The 18,942-nt window shown below is 41.3% G+C and overlaps 1 protein-coding gene across 1 annotated transcript in view; it reads right to left on the reverse strand.

Moving 5' to 3' along the window:
• Positions 1–18,942, reverse strand: part of myo10 (myosin X) — a 127,276-nt gene that overhangs the window by 82,382 nt on the left and 25,952 nt on the right. Inside the window, exon 2 of the mRNA XM_063462149.1 lies at positions 6,380–6,478. Within this exon, the coding sequence (XP_063318219.1) occupies positions 6,380–6,478 (99 nt within the window). The remainder of the gene's footprint in view (positions 1–6,379; positions 6,479–18,942) is intronic.

Consider the following 18,942-nt stretch of genomic DNA (forward strand, 5'->3'; position numbering starts at 1 on the left):
TTTATCTGTCAGGTAACAACTTCACCTTCACCTTTTCACTTTGTAATTATTTCAACTAGGATGTTACACAATGAAGTTGGAAAAAATTCGCATTTTAACACCCCAGAAACCCTGAGCATATATATGGCTCTAAATACCATCTCTTCCTTATTTTCCTTTTAGAGGTTCAGTCCTGGACAGAAAATGGCAACCTCTTATGTCATGAACAGTATTCTACGGTTATAGCACTAGGAGAGCACAGATTGTTCATCGACAATGAACCAATTAGATTTCTAATTGGTTCTAATGAACCAATTAGATTTCTAATTGGTTCAGTTGTCTTCGTGGAGGTCCACGCCTTGAAAACAAAGCCACGGGGGCCCGAGCGCTAAGCCTATAGTGACAGATGCTAACAGGAGTAAATCTCAGTGAAACAAAGCCATTACACAGCATCATTGCACGCGAGGAGGATGCAGGGGTGGGGTCACTGCTGTACTCCTGGATCAACAGGCTCTATTCCTGGATCAAACCGGATAAACTCTGTTGTTTTTACTTAGATGGATCCGGAAAGTGAATTCACTTTACGTTCAGGCAATTAGAGAGGAACTTAAAATTAGCAGCGAAGGATTTTCCCCTCGACTGGTCCATCACCAATCATAGTGATACTTATTCCATGGACTGTTCTCTAAGAGAAATGCAGATTTCGTCAGATTATCGGCTAGTAGCTCGCTCTAAAAGTCTCAAATGACCCAAATTCTTTTTTTTTCTTAAATTTACTACTTTTTTACTTGAAATATTGCCAGTATCTTCTCATAAAGCAAAACAAGGGGCTTCTGAATCACTTTATCCCTGCTATATGTTTATAATATAGCCTTTAGTGCTTAGTTTTTCTCTGTTTTTTACTTATGTGAAATTTTCCTACTTTTTTCTATCAGTTTGGCGAGCCAGATGGCTGTAATTACCACGATGAAAGGATATGAGTCAAAGGTGTAATTCCCAGACTAAAAACAATTTAAAAGCCTTTATCTGCTTCTTATCTTTAGCTTCAGTTTATAAAAAAGGGAAATTCCACTGTGGTGTTTATAGTTGTTTGATGAGTACTACTGCATGTAGTCTCCATGGGGAGTCAGACAAATCCTCTCAGGTGATTTTGCTTCTTGGATGTTTAAGCTACAAATTTTTAAATCAGGGGGAGTGGAGACGTGCCCGCCAAATGTCTGAGATAACAGCTAGCCCAGAGCTAGTTCAGCTAGTTCTATGCTGCTAGTATTTATATTGTTTTTGCACCCACACCAATTAGAACAGGTGTGGGTGCCTTAACGAAAGCCTTAATGAAACAGCATTAGGACCTAAAATATCTGAAAATCAGACTGAGTCTGTGTGTTAACAGACACCAAAAGGCTGCAGGCGGCTAATTACTTCAGTAACATTTAATAATCACTCTGACTTTTCGTGCTAGTAATCAGTTTGTCAGGAGAGGGGAAATGAAACTCTTCATTATGTGTTGTTAGGAGGGAAAACTGAGCCCCCCGGCCCCTCGCTGTCCCTCGCTCTGTCAGCGAGTTGAACAGGTAACCATCCACTCTCCCCCACCTTTCATCATCATCAAAAGCAGCAGCTGCTCTTTGAATCACCATTCATCTCCTCCTGCATTGTCCTGCAGTCAGTGAAGGAGGAGGAGACTGTCTGCACCGTCAAAAACACTGAAACTCGAGCAAGACGAGAGGAACTCTGCAACCTCTGGCAGAAAGGTGTCCCCACACACACACACACACACACACGCACACACACGCACGCACACACACACACGCACGCACACACACACACGCACGCGCGCGCACACACACACACACACACACACACACACACTAACATTTAACAGCACTTTAACCACTGAATGCCACTCAAAACTTCAATATGAGGAATGAACTGGGCTCATTATTCTCTCTGGGTAGAAGGAATAAAAGTTTGAATTTTATCCCGAGTCTGGTGTCACCAAATTTATCCTCAGGATTAAGAGCTCAGCAGATTTAATGGATTTAGCAGCTAGATTACACTCAGGCTGAACACACTAATTCCAATTAGTTCAATAGTTTGTTGTTTGTCACTAAGTGTAAGTGACACCGAAGTAACAGAAAAAGGAGTGGACACATTAAGCAGCAGGGTGCTTAAACGGTGACAGAAAATTAAACACAGTATGTTGTCTTTGCATTACTTCAAAAAAAGGAGAAAGAAACATTCAAAGATTGTTGTTTGACCATGTGTAAGAGGAATAAATGACACGTGTACAAATGTGCACAGTGCTGTAAGCAACAGGTCAGGTTAATTTTATATTTGGCTAATTTTGGGAAATAATAATAATTAAATACAACTCCACTCCAATAACACACTTTTATTCTTTAAGCCTTAAAAACCATCAGAAAACGTGCAAAAGTTTGGACAGCCTTGTACTAGTGAAGCACATCAGTAACTTATGAGCCCACAGCGTTCACTCTGAAGCCACTGTGATGTTAACAGTGGAAGTGTTGCAGTAACGCGTTTCTCTGACTCGTCAGCTTTGGATTTCCTCACAAGGAGCAGCATTTGCGCTGAAGCTGAACAGGTGACGTTCATCTCCAGTTACACACAACAGACAACTGGCAGACACACACAAACACACACATTCATATTTAAAGCTATGAATTAGAATGAGCTCACACAAACACACAAAAGAACAATGAACATGCATGCAAACACACTTGTTTGTACCACGACTTCAGCACTCGCTTAATGATACAAAGGAGCTGCTGTACGATGTCTTGCTCAAGGGCACACACTGCAGTCACATACTGTTTTAAGGCACTTTTTTAGTTACAGGAGAGCCGACAGAACAGAAGGCCACTCCTTCTGATGCTAGTCACACTAGTTTGTGGTGTGTAGTAAGTGATTATAAATAATTATTACTAGTATTGTTGAGGCTCTTGAGCAGATTAAGTGTGACCGTGTAGTGCCTTTATGTTTTTAACTCTGAGCTTATCAAAAAGAAACCATTCAACACACGACCCTCAATGAGATTATCACAGTCGTTTACAGCAACTGAAGGAGCTGAGAGAAAAATAAACTATATGAGAGAGAGAAGAAATAAGACGAGTAATATGAAAAGCAGAAATAAAAGGAAATCAAAAAGATGAATAACAAGAAAATATAGATAAAAGATGAGGATGGAAGAGAGAAAAATAAGAAACAGGTGGGAACCCAAAGAATAATGAAGAGATCGAAGGAAAAATAAGAAAAGGATTAAAGAGTCTTTTAACATTAAAAAAAAAAACGAATCCTAAAATAAATGAGATAAAACAAAACCCAAACAAGTTAAATTATCAAATGATTAGAGACTAAAATAAAAACAATTTTAAAAAGAATTTAATTTTAAAAAATAAAGAAAAATTAAATGGACAAAAGAGATGGATGCATTGAAAAAAAAGGAGAAAAAACAAAAATAAGAGAAAGACACAAGAGAAGAAACAGGTACAGGAAGTGAAGGTATAGGTAAGATGAGTAATATGAGTAAAACTTTGTTAATAAAGACAACTTTATCACCACAAAGTATAATTTGTTTGAACTGTGAGGCTCCAAAGCAGCGAGTCAGTTAGCATGCTACGGGCTGAATGTTTGTTACTTGGAATAATGAAAAATGGCTGGTAAGAGGGAAGAAAAGATTTCGAGTTACTTGGATATAAAACCATTACAATTCATCCTCAGGGGAGCATGAATGGTGGCACTACAAAAAACAAATAACAAACCAAAGTGCCTCCTATATCTGTAGGATCTGTCTGATCCACGGATAGCTTTGTTAAGGTTTCATGCTAATTTATCATGTAGATGTGGAAAAGCAGAGATTTTTCACTCAGTAAGAGAAAACTTTGACCTGCTGGAAACACATTACAAGAACGCCAAGTTCACGTGGACTCCTGAGGCGACAGATGTAAAGAGAGACGGACCCCTCCATCCTCTAGTTGAGATTTTTTTACTGTGGTGAGGAGAGTCATTAGCTTCAGTGGACGGCAGGTCTAACAGACTCTCTGAACGAGCAGAGGCCAGGAGATAAGAATGCCTTAATCTGCCAGTAAATCTTCAGGACAATACTCCAGCTCAACATGACCCTAAATCCCTCAGCACTCACATTTAGCGGCTGTCCTCTGGTAGTGACCCTCTGCTGCTCACTGGCTACACAGGAAGTCTTTGTTAAAGCTGTCAGCACAGGAGGGTAGTGCAGAGTAAATCCACCCAAACAGCTTGCACAGGTTATTGTTTGTTGGCCTGATTTTAAAGGCTTTGGTTGAACAGGAGAATAGGTGGCAGTGGAACTCACTGAAGCACAAACATGTGGAAGACTGCAGATATTAAACATCCTGGATTCTTTCAATTCCTAAAAAGGTTCCTCCATAATGACTCTGTGACCCACGGTTTGGCTTGTTAGGGTTTAGCTTAGACAAGCCCACCTTTTTTCCTTTTTCTTAACCATTTTTTTTTTTGTTGCAGATTCAGTTTTTGTTTTGCACTTTCACTTCCCCACACTTGCGTGAGTTCAGTGAAATGACAAATCATTTAGTTCTTTTCCTGCTGCTGGTTCTGGTTAGAACCACTAGTGTAGAAAAACTGTAACCAGTTTCAGTTTAAGCGTGTCCGAGGGACGAGAACCTTCTTGAAAAAAAGCTGACATACCTGAACTACCTTGTCAACGAGTCAGCTAACAGAAGACAGAAAGTTCACGTCAAGTTAGTCATCACTGACGCAATGTCAATTATCCGAACCACCACAACTGGCAATGATCAAGCTCCTCACCTTATCTCTTTATCACTGTTGATATTGAACCAGTCCATCTATCAATCTCCCACTTGGCTCTTCCCTCACGCATGAACAAGATACCATGCCCCGCCACGGCCCCACACATTCTGGAGGGGCTCAAAGGTGGAGAAAGGCCCAGCCCAAATAAGCTACATGGGTCTGAGCTCCTTTAGGCCAACTTCCTGCAGGATGGCTGTTGGTGTCTGGTGCAATGTGGATTGGGTAATGATCAGTTGCCAAATTTGGCATTAGGGAAATGGAGTAAAGTCTAAGTGTTCCAAATACTGGCGTGATCGATGTCTCCACACCAACATGTGGACATCAGCCATAAGAAGTTGTCTCAGTTTGCAAGCTGTAGTTCAGTTACTCAAACAATCATACAATTGAATTCATTCATCTGCCAAAGCAACATCCTAAAAGGTATCCCATCCCAACTAATACTACAAATAATGAAAATAATATTAGGGTCTACTTTTTGTTTCGATCTGCCTAAATAAAGAAACACAACAGAAAGTTGGTTAGACACCCAGAAATCCAGATGAGAACAGAGGTGTGACTTTCTACAGGAAGCCAGCCAAATGCTGCTCTTACATGCGATCTGGTTTGTTGACACCACATGAAGCTGGCACCTTTGGCTGTCTTTAAAGTGATTACTTTAATGTTTGGAGTCAATAGACCACCACTGTGTGGAGAAACCAACTTTTGGGTACTCATGACATCTCAGTCCAAATCTAGGGAACAAAACAGCTCACAGAAGATGTTTTCAAATCTAACGTCAAAACCTCCTTGATTGATTGAGGCATGTTAATTCTTAATAATCAACCCAAAACAATGTAAACCCTGTTCCATCTGCCCTACATCCTCCATATCCACTGTTTTGAAAACATGTGGATCAAAGATGTTATGCAGAGCCATATGGAGTTTAGGGGATTTGCGGCATCTTGAGCTTATCCCAAATTATGGGAAGATCTCGCTAAGCCTGGGCTTTCTTATCAGCAACAGAACAGGTGTGGGAAAGATGGGAATGTTTCTCGTCTGCTAAGCAAACAGGCATATAGACTGTTTTGTTCCAGTAGGATGGTAAAGACACTCAAGGAAATGTAACCCTCAGAATCACAAATTTAACCTTGGACTATACCTGCTTTTTAAGGATGTGCTATTTTACTACATCCAAATGTAATGTTAAGTTTAAGCAAATTGGGCCAAAAAGGTCATTCTACCTGTTGTGTTTTGTGAGTTTTTGCTCCCTTGATGCACTTTACACCTCTTACTTCATATTTTAAAAGTACTACATAGGTCATCTAACTCGTGTTTAAACACTGGATCTCCGGGCCAATCTTTGACATAACGTGTGAGATACACGAATGCAAATCAGAGTAGCAGGGAACCACCACTGCTAAAGAAGTCTCACCTTATAGCCTAAAAGGCACCGACTCATTTTAACAGCTAGGTGATATAAAGAGGTCCGGCTAAACTTATACATGTTCATTATGGAAGTAAGTCTGCTAAGAGAAGCTCAATATTTGGCACTAACAGTCAGAGTTATTTGAGTGTTACCTGCTATAGTTGTTCTTACCTGGCCATAGTCAGTGGCAAAGACAACAACACCTCCGGAGCAAGAGGACACGGTGCTGGGAAGGAACTGCTCATCCTCCCGTAACCACACCCGATCACCCTGCAGAGGAAGAAGAAAGGTTTGCTGAAGACTCTGAATCAAAATATGACATTCATACATTTGTCTCTAAACAATTAATCAGTGATTTTCTGTTATCAATGATATTGCAAGAATGGGACCATTATATACAACATACTACATTTCTTTTTTTAACTGATAATTTGCAAAGCAAAGGGCATCTTAATTTGTTGTTGACCCTCAACAGATCCTAACCACACCTATGCTATTATTACATAACAGAATAACCTAAATAACTGAATTAAAGCCCAAGAACCTATTTCATGTAACCTAAAAATGTTAGAACTCTCTCCTTTTAAGTTATTTCACTTTTAGGCCAGGTTTCAGATCCACCCAATCTTGTGACTCTACACAACAATGCTAACTGAGTAATGGGACCCACTTCTGCGTCTGGTTTTCTTTGTACAACATTCTAGAAATCTCAGGGAGACAGAGAAACATAACTTTATGACAGTATTCAAATAAACTATTTCAGAGGTCGTGCTGTTGGTATATTTTGTCCTTTGCTAAAGACACAGGCTTTCATGTTGCCACGGCATGACCTTTCTCTGACCAAAAGCAGAGTCTCTGCTTTCATGAAACCACGGTAAGCTGTGCAGTGTTTAGTTTCAGAGGTCTCCACCTGCAGCTGCCGTCACCCAGGAGGCCAGTAAAGCTGCATGTTTATTGATGCTTTTTAGCGAGGAGTTCCTGAGAGGACTTTAATACCTGCTGACCAGTCAAGTTTACTGCCCCTGGTTTCTACAGTGTTTCTCCTTTAGGTTAACAGCTGGATATGAAATGACTAGAATTCCCCTACTCTGTTGTGTTTGTGGAGGATTAGCAGGGAATCTGTGGAATTTACAGGAGGAGGTCTGATTCTTAACTGCATGTTTAGACGGTTGAAACTTTGTTTGAATCGTTCTTTTGGCTTTGGAAACCTTTAAAGAATAATAGCTTCACATCAAGAAAAGCTTTAGTTCTGACAGTGCAGATCATTGATGGATTCGTTTGTTTGATAGGACAGTTTCAGACTAGAAACCGGCCTCCCTGAAATACGACTGAGCTAAAGAATCGAGGGGCCCTTCGAGTGGATTCCCTCCTAATCGCATAGCCACATGTGCTGTTGTTCATTAGCGTGACAGGCTAATGCTAATGGCAAAAACAAGCTCTGCACTTCACTGAGATGCCCCTCCTCTCTCTGAACTAGACATACATGTGACCTTTGACCCATGGTCCCTCACTCAGACAGAGCTGTCCTGGTGCAGCAGAGAGGGGCACCTGGGTGGGAAAATGTTAGCAGATGAATGAATGACTGTGGAGTAAAAAGTGCACACACAGAGTAAAGCTCAGGGTTGCAGTGTCAGCAGCAGATCAGAGGGGTGCTGCGTGTTGTTCTAAACCCCTGACCGCTCCTCTGTGCGGAGGGAAGCGGCACAGTTCAAACGGTCCTGGGATCTCCTGGTGAGATATAAATGTGGCAGTCAGAGGGACTCGCAAAGGAATTTCTCTTCTGATCCCAATTTGGTCATAAGAAGTCTTACAGAGAAACTGCTCATCATTCTTTACTTTGTTTGGCAAATTATGAATGAACCCGTTGTTATATGAAGTCCTCACTTTTGTCTTTGTTTTAGTTGCTAGTTTTTAGTTTTTGCATTCCTTGCTTCTTTGGTTTTGTCTGTCGTATTATTCAGAACTGCTTAAATGACCGAACAAAAGGTAAGAGGGAGAAGAGGAAGGTCCCAAGAGTTAAAACCTTAAGTGCTTAAGATGCTTTTCTGCTTTTGCTGACCACCTGAATATTCTCCTCCTGTTTAACCATCTGAATGAACTTTTCCTCTCACTGTTGTGTTGAAAGAAGTCGTCTCCACATGAAGATAAAAATCTATTTTGATATCTTCATCAGAAGATAGCACTCTTTCGTTTACAGGCCTCAGAATATCCCGGCTTACATGAGGACCTAGAGTTCACCGTTGTTCTGGCTCATTTTACTCACATTATATTTAACCAGTCCTGTTACTAATGATCATGATGTATAAATCAGCCTCTCTCCCATCACACCATGTATCTATATCCCCTTTCTGTTTTTTAAAATTATCATTTACCGGATTGGGTTCATGTTATGAATGAACACATTTTAACCCCAAACCATGACCCTCACGATTCCTGAACCTAACCAAACTACAAGTGAAAGTGAAATTAAGCGAGTGAAACAAAGGCAAAACACAAATGAGAGCTCTAAACAGAGGCTGGACAGACAGCGGCGTCTGATTCTTTGGTGCTCCAGAAAAGAACCGAACAAAGGAAGGTGCTCCATTGTAACAGGCACAAAGAGAAGGAGTGTGCTGTTTGCCAGCCGGGGACATATGGACATTCCTGGTGTGCACCAGCACGGGAATCTGATGCTCGCACCAAGTTTGGATGTAGAAAGCAAAAGGAGGGTCTCCTTCCACCCACTGGCACACTTTTCAAGGCTCTTTTACCTCCAAAGACACCCCCCACCCCACCCCACCCCCAAATACACACAGACACACATACATTCATTTTGTTTGTCCATCCTCTCTCTGCTGAGAGAAGAAAAAGAGGCATCCAACACACATCTTATTATCCTTTCTCTCCCACCCCTCTTAATCTTCTCTGTATCTCCTCCTCCCTGATCTCTATTATCCCTACATGAACACACACACACACACACACACACACACACACACACACACCCCACCACCACCAGAGCTACTACCCTATTTCTAAACAAGGGATCTGGGCCAAAAGACTCCGCTTCACCTCCTCTCCGTCATTCATCACCACTGATTGCCTGAACTTTGAACATCAAAGATCTCATTGGTACTTTCCAAAGGAATGAAGAAATTAAGGACCTAAAGTTGCATCCATTAACAGATGCAAACCACGCAGAGTTAAAGGCTAATAAAACTAGCAAATCACTCAAGAAGCATGTACCACGCTGCACAAAGCTTCAGTAACTGATATAAGGTGAGCTGGTTAAAGGGAAAATGGTCAAGAAGGTAATGTTTTTAAAACAGCAATACCACAAAAGTTAAGTGTATAATGCATATTTTTACTAGATTAGATCAAGTAGGCAGAGCAGAGGTTTCTCAGACGGCTGCACATAATTCCAACGTGCACGGAAGAGAGGAAAACTGTTCAGGCCAAACGTGTAACAGACATTTGGTGCATTGGGATTACATGTAAAGTCTTCCAAACACATGACTCAATGCAAACACTTACAAAAAAAAAAAAGAAATCACTTCACATGCTGATGTGCAAGCCTTTCAGCTGAAATTATTCCACAGACTGTAGAGTCTCCTTATACCGCCAATAATCACAAATAAATCACAAGCTTATCATCGCCAATTAAAGGACATCCAAAGCAGTAAAGCTCAACTTCAGTGAGGAGAGAGAACAAAAGAGCAAACAGTCGAAAAAGATGTTACTGTTAAATGACTCTGCCCATCAGTCATACTTTAGAAACGAATAATTCTTCATTGTTAGGAACAATTTTAAACACATCATTAACAGGTTAAAACGCCAGCATTATTTACTGTACATAGAACATTACTGCGTTTCATCTTGTGGCGTTCATCAGGGTCACAAATGAAGCCAAACACACTGGTCTAGCAATAAAGCTGGTCTATATGCAACAAGTGATAAGAGTTCTGAGCTCTTTAAAATGAACTCGTGATTCGATAACAGAGCATCAGTACCTGATAAGAGCACAACATGTGTTCCTGGTCTGTTGCAAAATGAGTTCTTCAAACCATTTTCCCTAAAATCTTTTTTTAAAGACATGTAGTGCATCACTTTCTTCTAATTAACGTTTCTTCAGGATCCAACCAATGGTTCAGATACCACAAAACTACGTCAAATTATAAAGAAAGTTCTGTTGAAGGAGTCAGAGAAATTTCTGCTCGTAAAAGCTTTCAAAACCACATCAACACAAAATCACCAGCCAAAATTAGGAAAAGTGAGACACCTGTACAAATCTGCAGTTACACTCATTTTCTATCACCACATTGACATGCAAGGAAGCGGGGCCTCGCCGAGCTAATGTCAACACATGAGCTGGGAAACGCTTGAGAGTCTCGACTGGGACTGGGAGCTGCGGATCAAAGCCCAGCTGTTACACCAGAAAGACCTCTGAGCCCCTCGGTCCAGCTAAACCTGAATAAACTCTCTCACATAGCGGACTCAGAGGTGTCCGAGTATGACTGGTATGAACAGGCAGGATAATTACAGTGGGAAAGAAGCTGCTGAAGAATTATGTTGGATGCCCCCTTACACTAGAAAAGAGGTACAAGTTTTTGGATATAGTGAGAAAGAAATAGCTTTGAGTCATAATTGGTTTTCTGAGGGTAGACACGTGTTATAAGAAGTGCTTTGTGCAGGGTTTTAGTGTTTTTGCAGGCTGTCTTATCCTATCAGATTAAAAATAATATATATAATAGTGAGATTCAACCTTCTATTTTTAGTCATTTTTGATTCATTAGGTTTAGAGCTTTATCCATCCTCCAACGTATAATATCCTCCGTAAACATGTTGGACACATGTCTCAGTTATCCAGGGAGATGCTCTTTTCTGGCTGTTATCTCAATCCTGACACCTCCTCCTGGCCAGAGCCAAAACACCAACACAAACCTCCCACCCTGAAAGCTCTGGGAGTAGAATTGAAGCAGTCATCCATCTCCTGCGTGTATTTTCCCTGCGTAACCTCGACATGTGTGGCTAATACTCTCCCAGCAGGGTGCTGGGGAGGGGGGACGAGGATACGTTCGGGGCTGGGAGCGTTCATACGCCATCGGTGTCGGGAATGAGCAGCTGCCTTGTTTGGGAGATTCCACTTCCTCTCCGACAACAAACTGAGTCTTGTGCTCGACCACAGCTACCCCCTCTATCAGCGCCGTCAATGCAAAAGCCTGTCAGGCTTTTTCTTTATCTTTTTGTGAGCATTAAAACTTTGGCTCAACACAACTGCTGGTATGTTCTCTGGAAGATGACCCGCTGCTGCTCCTGCAAACAAACGGCACTATTTTCTTCCATCTTCATTTATTCCTCTGACGTTCAACTGCTGTTAACAAATAACTAGAATAAATGAAAAGCCTGCCTTTACACGTATGTATCTGCAAACGAGGAAGCAGCAGTCCAGTTGTTTTCTAAAAGAATCCGTGCAATGTGTTGCTGCTGCTGAACTTTGACCTCGTCTACACCAGTTGTTCTGAGACCAGGCACATCTCCAACAGCTGCAGTCCTCCATCAATGTTTGCAGTGAATCTATCCTACCACAGTATTCCTTCAGTCAACTCTGAAGCTCTAAAGAGAACTCACCCTTATGGTGGGTGTTAATGGCATCGTTTTGGATGTGAGATGTCTGCACTGCTTCCCTGCATCAGTTACTTGTTGGCCAAGCCACTAGTGACAGTATACAGCTGACAGGCCACTCAAACACCTGGTTAGGGTCCATCATGTCAAATCTGCTCCCAGATTTCACACTTGTTTCCGATATATCTGAGGTGAAATCCGGGCAGAAACTGCCATATCATAGCATCTGCACAAACAAGTACTTTAAACAGCTTTAGGAGTTTCCAGAGAGCTCAGTTATATAAAGGAAGGTCCAATTGTTTTGATAACTGATCTTTTCAACCATCGTCCCCAATCTTTTGAAGTAATTTTGACCTGACAAATAACATGGCTTACTCTGTGTTACAGACACCCCAAAAGATTTGTGCTTAACTTTTGGAGAGGTGAAATTTCCTATTTTATTAGACAGCGTTCAGTTCATCCATACAGCTTATGAATGCTGATAACTGGGCACTCTTTTGACTAAATATAGTGACCTTTGGCTCCGCCGTCTATTTTTCACTCTGGTTGATATTCACTGATCTAAGATAGAAGATTCGTGTGCAGTCTTCATATAACATTTAGCATCTGACATCTTTGTTTCTTTGTTAACTGAAGAAAAGTGTTCAGGGTCTATACTGAAATGAAGAGTTTCATTTATTTACCTTTATTTTAGCAGGGAGAGACATTTAGATTAAATCTTTGTTATACAACAGAGACCTGGCAAAGCAGCAGCTGTACATCAGTGTTGATATACGATACTACCTCTAATCATCAGAATATGATACAGTCTGTCAAATGGTACTATAATCTTGTCTCCAACCATCAGTCGTCTCCACCTGCAGATCATCAGGTCCCCTCAGTCAGTCGAGTAGAACGGATTATCTGCCCCTTGTTTATACAAGCCCCACATGCACATCACACCATCCCCCTTAAACATCAGGCCGAGAAGAAACGAATGACGGGTTAAAGCAAAGAGAAAAGAAAACTGACCCTGGTAATTTTTTAAAGTTCTGCACGACTGCGAATAGGAACAAAGCTGAACAACGGATCAGAAGTGCTGCGTCATGCACCGCTTATCTGAAGTCTAGAAGGCTTATGAACCCGTTTTTGATCTCAACTGTTTGAGCACAGGTGTGCTTGGTGTTTCTTTCCTTTCATGATTCATGAGTACTTGAAACCTCAAAAGCAGGCATGTGGTTTCAAAACCTTACTAAATCTAAATTATTCTCTCTTCAGTGCTGAAAACATTATTCTGTGGCTTGAATTTGAATTTTCCACCACCTGATACTCACGCACAGCTATCACTCAAGAGTAAAGATAAACAGTGAGGCTGATCCTGCACCCCGTCTTACTCTGACCGTGATAGTAGGAGATTACAACAGACGGAGGGCAGGCCCAGATGCTTATTATCACGTCGGCTTTGTGTGAGACATTGTGTGTCCAGCAGATAGTGATAACTTCCTGCAATGTGTCGTAGACGGCATATCCAGACCTTTTGTTTTGCTTTGTCTTTGGGTGTGAGCAACCTGCTGGATGGATTAATTATTAACTGTTAGTGGGAAATACTTTTTACGACTTAGTAACTGTCACACGTTCACGTGATTTTGAATTTGTCTTCAGTTTATCAAGACGTGACATTTAAACTGCTGCTGAGGAAAGCCTCTGAGTGTTTGTCAGCCGAGTTGTGAGCTTAACGTGTGACAGATAAATTGTCTGGAAGTTTCCCTCTTTGAGATGACGGTGGCAGTTGGAGAGTAAATCATTTTTACCGCAGAGAGATAATCTATGATTTCCACAAAGGTGAAAGTGTTTGATTTTTAAGCCACTTCAGGATAAAGTTTATTTTTTTGCAAACCATGTGCTCCCTGTGCTTCCCTATGATGACAGTGAGTTACAAACAATGGAAACAATGCACACCTTATACACCGGTGTTTACTGTGAAACTGCTCTCTGGGGAATGCAGTCAGGAGGAAGTCCACAAATTGACCTTGAACCTTTGCCAGCGTGCGGTGCAGACCAATCACCTCACAAAGCATTTGTGGAGAACCAATCAGCACAAGTTCAGCGGAAGACGTTATTTAGATTTGAAAGACTGGACACACAGAGTGAGATCAGGGGATTGTGGGAACCGATTAGCCCGCTGTATTGACTTGCCTGGGAAAGCCTCACAATGTATCACACACACCAAAACAAACACACAAAGACAATCACACATGATTAAACTCAAGCGCACTGACAGAAATACACACACTCGTCAGCGTGAGCTCATTTATCAGATGCACACATTTCACTCACAACTGTATACGCGCAGTAATATCAATAAACAAACACGTTCTAATGCAAAACACATGCCATAAACTTGCAAACATGCATTAACTCACACATGCAAACAAGCAAATCATGCAAACCGCAGATGCACAAACACCACGACTGCATGCACACGCACACACACACACTCTTACACCGACAAATCCAAACGCACACAGTTTTAAAAGAATATGGACAACTGAAAATGCATTTGGGAAAATTAGTCTGTCGGAGTCACGAAAAGCTTCACCGGTTAAAGAATTGTCACAAAAAAAAAAAAAGAGAAAACCAAGGGAGGGGGGGGGACTGGAGCCTATTCCAGATGTCATTTGGTGAGAGGAGGAATGAACCTAACATTCATGTGTTTGGACTGTGGGAGGATGCTGGAGGACGTGGAAAGAATCGCTGCAGACACAAACTACACACAAAAGAAACTATACCATATCAAATATTAAATAAATAAATACATACACACACTGTATGAGGCTGTAAACATGTACATTTTTGCTGAAAAAGGGTTCTATGGGGAATGAATCACTTCGCACTTAGTGGCCCAGTTTTCCAGCCATGGAGACTGCTACTTGATCCAAAAAGCATAATATTTCTGTCATCATCCCTGCAGCCTTCAGCACGGCTAAAAATAACAGTTACTTTACATATTGAGTATTTTAAAAGCTTCGGTTTGTTTTTCATTATGTTAATTGGAGACATGTGAAACCAATTTTCCTTTAACGAGCTTTGATGTTCTTCCATCTTTCTTGAAAAGCAGTCTTATCTCAGCCTATCGTTTAGGAGAAAGCTCTTATGTAATTCACTGAGGATGGAAGTTTACATTATCAAAGTCTGCTACAAAACTACTTGTTTTTCCTTTTTTCCCCTTTAGCTTCAAGGAAAACTCAATTCACTAGAGTTATAGGAAGTACAGAGTTGCACGGGGAAAATGTAATTGTCTTCTTTGAAGCCGCTATATGGACCAAATCTTGGAAATGGTTCAGCACTGTAAGTGACGTCCCCACCGGTAGCTCGAGCAGCGGTGAATACACTTCATCTGTCATAATAACTGCTGCCTTTACATGAGCTCCTTCTTATTGAATTTCCAGTGCTTAATGCACCTTAATTAGACGTTACTTAACCACCCGGCTCAGTGAGCAGTGCCACGTATTACTGTGCCCTGAGCTGAGTGTGTCTGCTGAAGCCTGCGAGTCCTGACACATGACATGACATTTCTTCTGAGAGCAGAGAAGTTTTATCAAACTTTAACGTGAATAAATTGGGAGTGTGGGATTTTTGGAAGGCGAGTCTGTATGGATGCATATGTAAGGATAAAACCTAAAACTGGTGCACACTGTGTAGAGACACTGCACAATTATTTATGAGTTTAAAGACGTTTTGTTTTTTGTCGTCTGAATTCGGCTTTTAAATATGAGTCTTCCACTTATCCAAGTTCTCAAAAAGACATGAAGATGAGTACAGAACTACTACTACTAAACTAAACTAAACAAGACAGAAAGAGGGAGAAAAATAAACTTTTAATGCACCAGATATCCCCCTCTGTGTGCGGCTCCTTGATGTGGCAGCAGAACAACAGAGTCCCATCACAGCCCAATCGCACCCACTCAGCTTGTAAGACACACACTGAAAAGCCAAATTCCCGCTTTCCATGGCTGTCCGCTAGCACAGGGGTAAATGGAACCATGTGTGTGGCCCTGCAGACACATTGTACTGAATATTCTGAAGGTTTTTCCCGCAATCCAGTGAAAAGGTGTGTTTTTTTCCCCCCCAGCATCTTTATTCAAACAGGCCATAGATCCAGTTTTGCTCATCTATGACACCAACTTCTTCTCAGTAAAAGCGGTTTACCGTCGAGACCTGTGAAGGCTTCAATCGACAGTTCTGAAGCTTTCTGTGTTTACGAGGACAAACAGAGTAGCCCGTGCATTATGGAAGGAAGGAAGGAAGTCGGAGGTTGCAGAGGCTTTTCCTGGGATAACTAATGTTGATGATAATAATGATGGATAAAGGAGAACTGTGATTATCACACTAAAAAACGCACTGACATATGCAGAAGTACAGAAAAAAAACCCAGTCTGCTCACACACAGGCTCAGCTCGTATATGATCTGTGACCAATTACACAGACATGAGCAGCAGCCATAAAACACACACGGCCGCGCTCACAGCAGCCAATCGGATGCTGCGAGGAGCTGCTGACTTGACTGAGTTTAGATAATGTTTCTGATTAGATTTTCATGCACCGCAGTAATCAGAGCGCTGGCTGTATTCTGACTCTGATGCTCTGTGGAAAAAGGCTTTTTGTTTTTATGAGGTGTTTATAGAACTACTGCACACTGCATTCCTGTTTACAGTACACTGAGAAATGACCGTAGATGTTTTAGTCACTTGCGTTTTCCTCCAGCGGCCAATTTCAAACTCGATCTCACATTACTGTTTTCATGGCATTTTCACCATTTAAATGAACCCTTCTGATTTAAACATAAACCGTAAAAATCCAAACACTAAATTATAAATCGATAGAGGTGCAGACATTGTGTTGTATACAGTACATTGTTTGATTGTGTTTTATTAATTGCTGCTATGTTTGGCTCATTTTATGGAAATCCCATTCTGACCACCTCCACATGCCCATGCACTTTCACCCTGGACGTCAAGCACACAGCAAATGTCCTTTTTTGTATCAAAACGTTTACGGCCAATCTGCAGTCTTCAGTGCAGACTAGGGTTGTGATGATTTTAGGATTTCAAACTCAGTACCAATACCCAAGAACACACTTGAGACTCCAAACCATTTTCGATACCACAGGCATTTTTATCCCTGTGACAAACATCGTGGGGGGGGGGGGTCACATTTCAGCAGATAAAACAAAAAGCAACAGTGTGAACCGACTGTAGTTAAAGCTCCGTGCTAGAGGCTCGGCAGTATCGTTTTATCTTGATGAGGAAATTGCATAAATGACTCTTTTATGAAAGTTTTACTGATAAATATCAGCAAACTCTGCATACATGGTCAAGGAAAAGCAAGCATAAATATAAAAATGAACCAACGGAAATCTGTTTTATGACATTCATTCAGGACTTCCAGCTTTCACTGACCACAGGATCAACTTTTAACAAGCTCCCTCTGCTTGCTTTTCACTCCTGTGCCTTATTTTATGGTTTATGACGTCACCATTAGCTCAGTGGCTTTGTGGTTGGAATATACTTAGAGTCCAGACTCAACTTAGAGATGGTAAACATTTAGACAGCAAGTGTGTGGGTTTTTTTCCCCCCTTTTTCCCCTTCAGGCGAGTGGAAGTTCATCCAGGATCAGTTTACTCAGAGGGAATCTTCTCAGCCAGAAACTAATTGCTTTTAAAACATATGGAATCAGGAATGATTCTTATTTAGCCCCTTTTTTCACTTTAAAACATGTTGCAGTCGAGCTGCCTTCGCTCAATTCTAATGCAGCTAATAAATTTAATTTATGAAGATAGACACTTGGTTTATAAGGCAGGAGAGGACATCAATAAGCTCTCTGCTTATGAGGATATATAAGGACACAAATTCTCTCTGACTGTGGTGGGATGGTACCTGAGCTGAAGATAACACACAGCTAACACACATAATGCCCTTAATGACAACAGGATGGGGCTGAAATGTTCGCATACACCTCGCCTGTATTAAGACTTAGAGTCATGCAGATTCACAGGTTGGCTCCTCTGAGCCATTTCTTCTTGTTCGGCATTCGTTTTCGCTAAAAACACCCGAAGGAGTCCGCTCATTTTGAGCAAAATTACAAGAACATTTTGTTTTGGCTGTTACAAATATAAAAGCCGAACTTGAGCTCTATAAATACAAAGAGGTGATGTCATGTCTTTAGCTTAGCTATGTGCAATTTTTATTTTCATTCATTTCTGTAAAGGTTTGGTTTGAGCTAGAAATGGTAGTAATATTTTTCAGGTATATCCATAAGTATGGATATATCCATATAGGTATATCCTGATGTATCTGTATAAAATACAAAAATCAAGACTGCAGAGCAGCAAAGAAACTGGGAAATAAATCCTATTCTAAAGTAAACAGTGTGAGGAAGCACAGCTTTGGTACCAATGGTTCAAATTTTCAGGCTGATCATAAACTGTGAGAAAAAAATGAAAAAACAAGCTCAAAACCCAGTGAACTGCACATAACACCTGGTAGGCTTAAATTATTAACAACGCAGTTGTCAGCAGGGGTCAGAGGTCCCATCACGCAGCACACTCCGATGTCAGGGAGTGGGCGTGAGCAGAGGTGTTGACTGGAGGCTCCACAGGAAGCAGCTGCTCGTCAGCAGACCGTCTTCCTGCTGTCAGTGATCAAAAACAACGTGCACAAAGAGACGAGAGGAAAAGGTATCCTCACACTCGTGAAAGTGATACTCGCTAAACAGGACTGCACATCTCAAGAGAGCTGATTAATTAAAAGGCCCATTCATCCAAATTTAAAAAGGCATATTTCAGAAAGCCTTCAGGCCTTAAACAAATCCATGAATAACACTTTCCCACACTAAATTCTTAAAACTTCAGAGACGTGTATGTCTGGGAGATGAAGCTCTCAGTATTCTCCTTCAGCTGCTTGGTGGATAATTAAAAGGCATGTCGCTGTGGATCTGGAGAGCAGCTGTAGGGTGGATACATGTGAGTTTGCAGCTGACTCGGGAGAGACTTGGAACCTCTTTTGGTTGGACGACAATCAAACCGCCAGGGGGAAAACACAAGTACGCTGTTTCATGAGCTGAGAACAAGAAACAGCACTCGGCCGAGCACTGCA

This window comes from Pelmatolapia mariae, linkage group LG18, assembly GCF_036321145.2.
Source record: "Pelmatolapia mariae isolate MD_Pm_ZW linkage group LG18, Pm_UMD_F_2, whole genome shotgun sequence".
NCBI classification, from domain to species: Eukaryota; Metazoa; Chordata; class Actinopteri; order Cichliformes; family Cichlidae; genus Pelmatolapia; species Pelmatolapia mariae.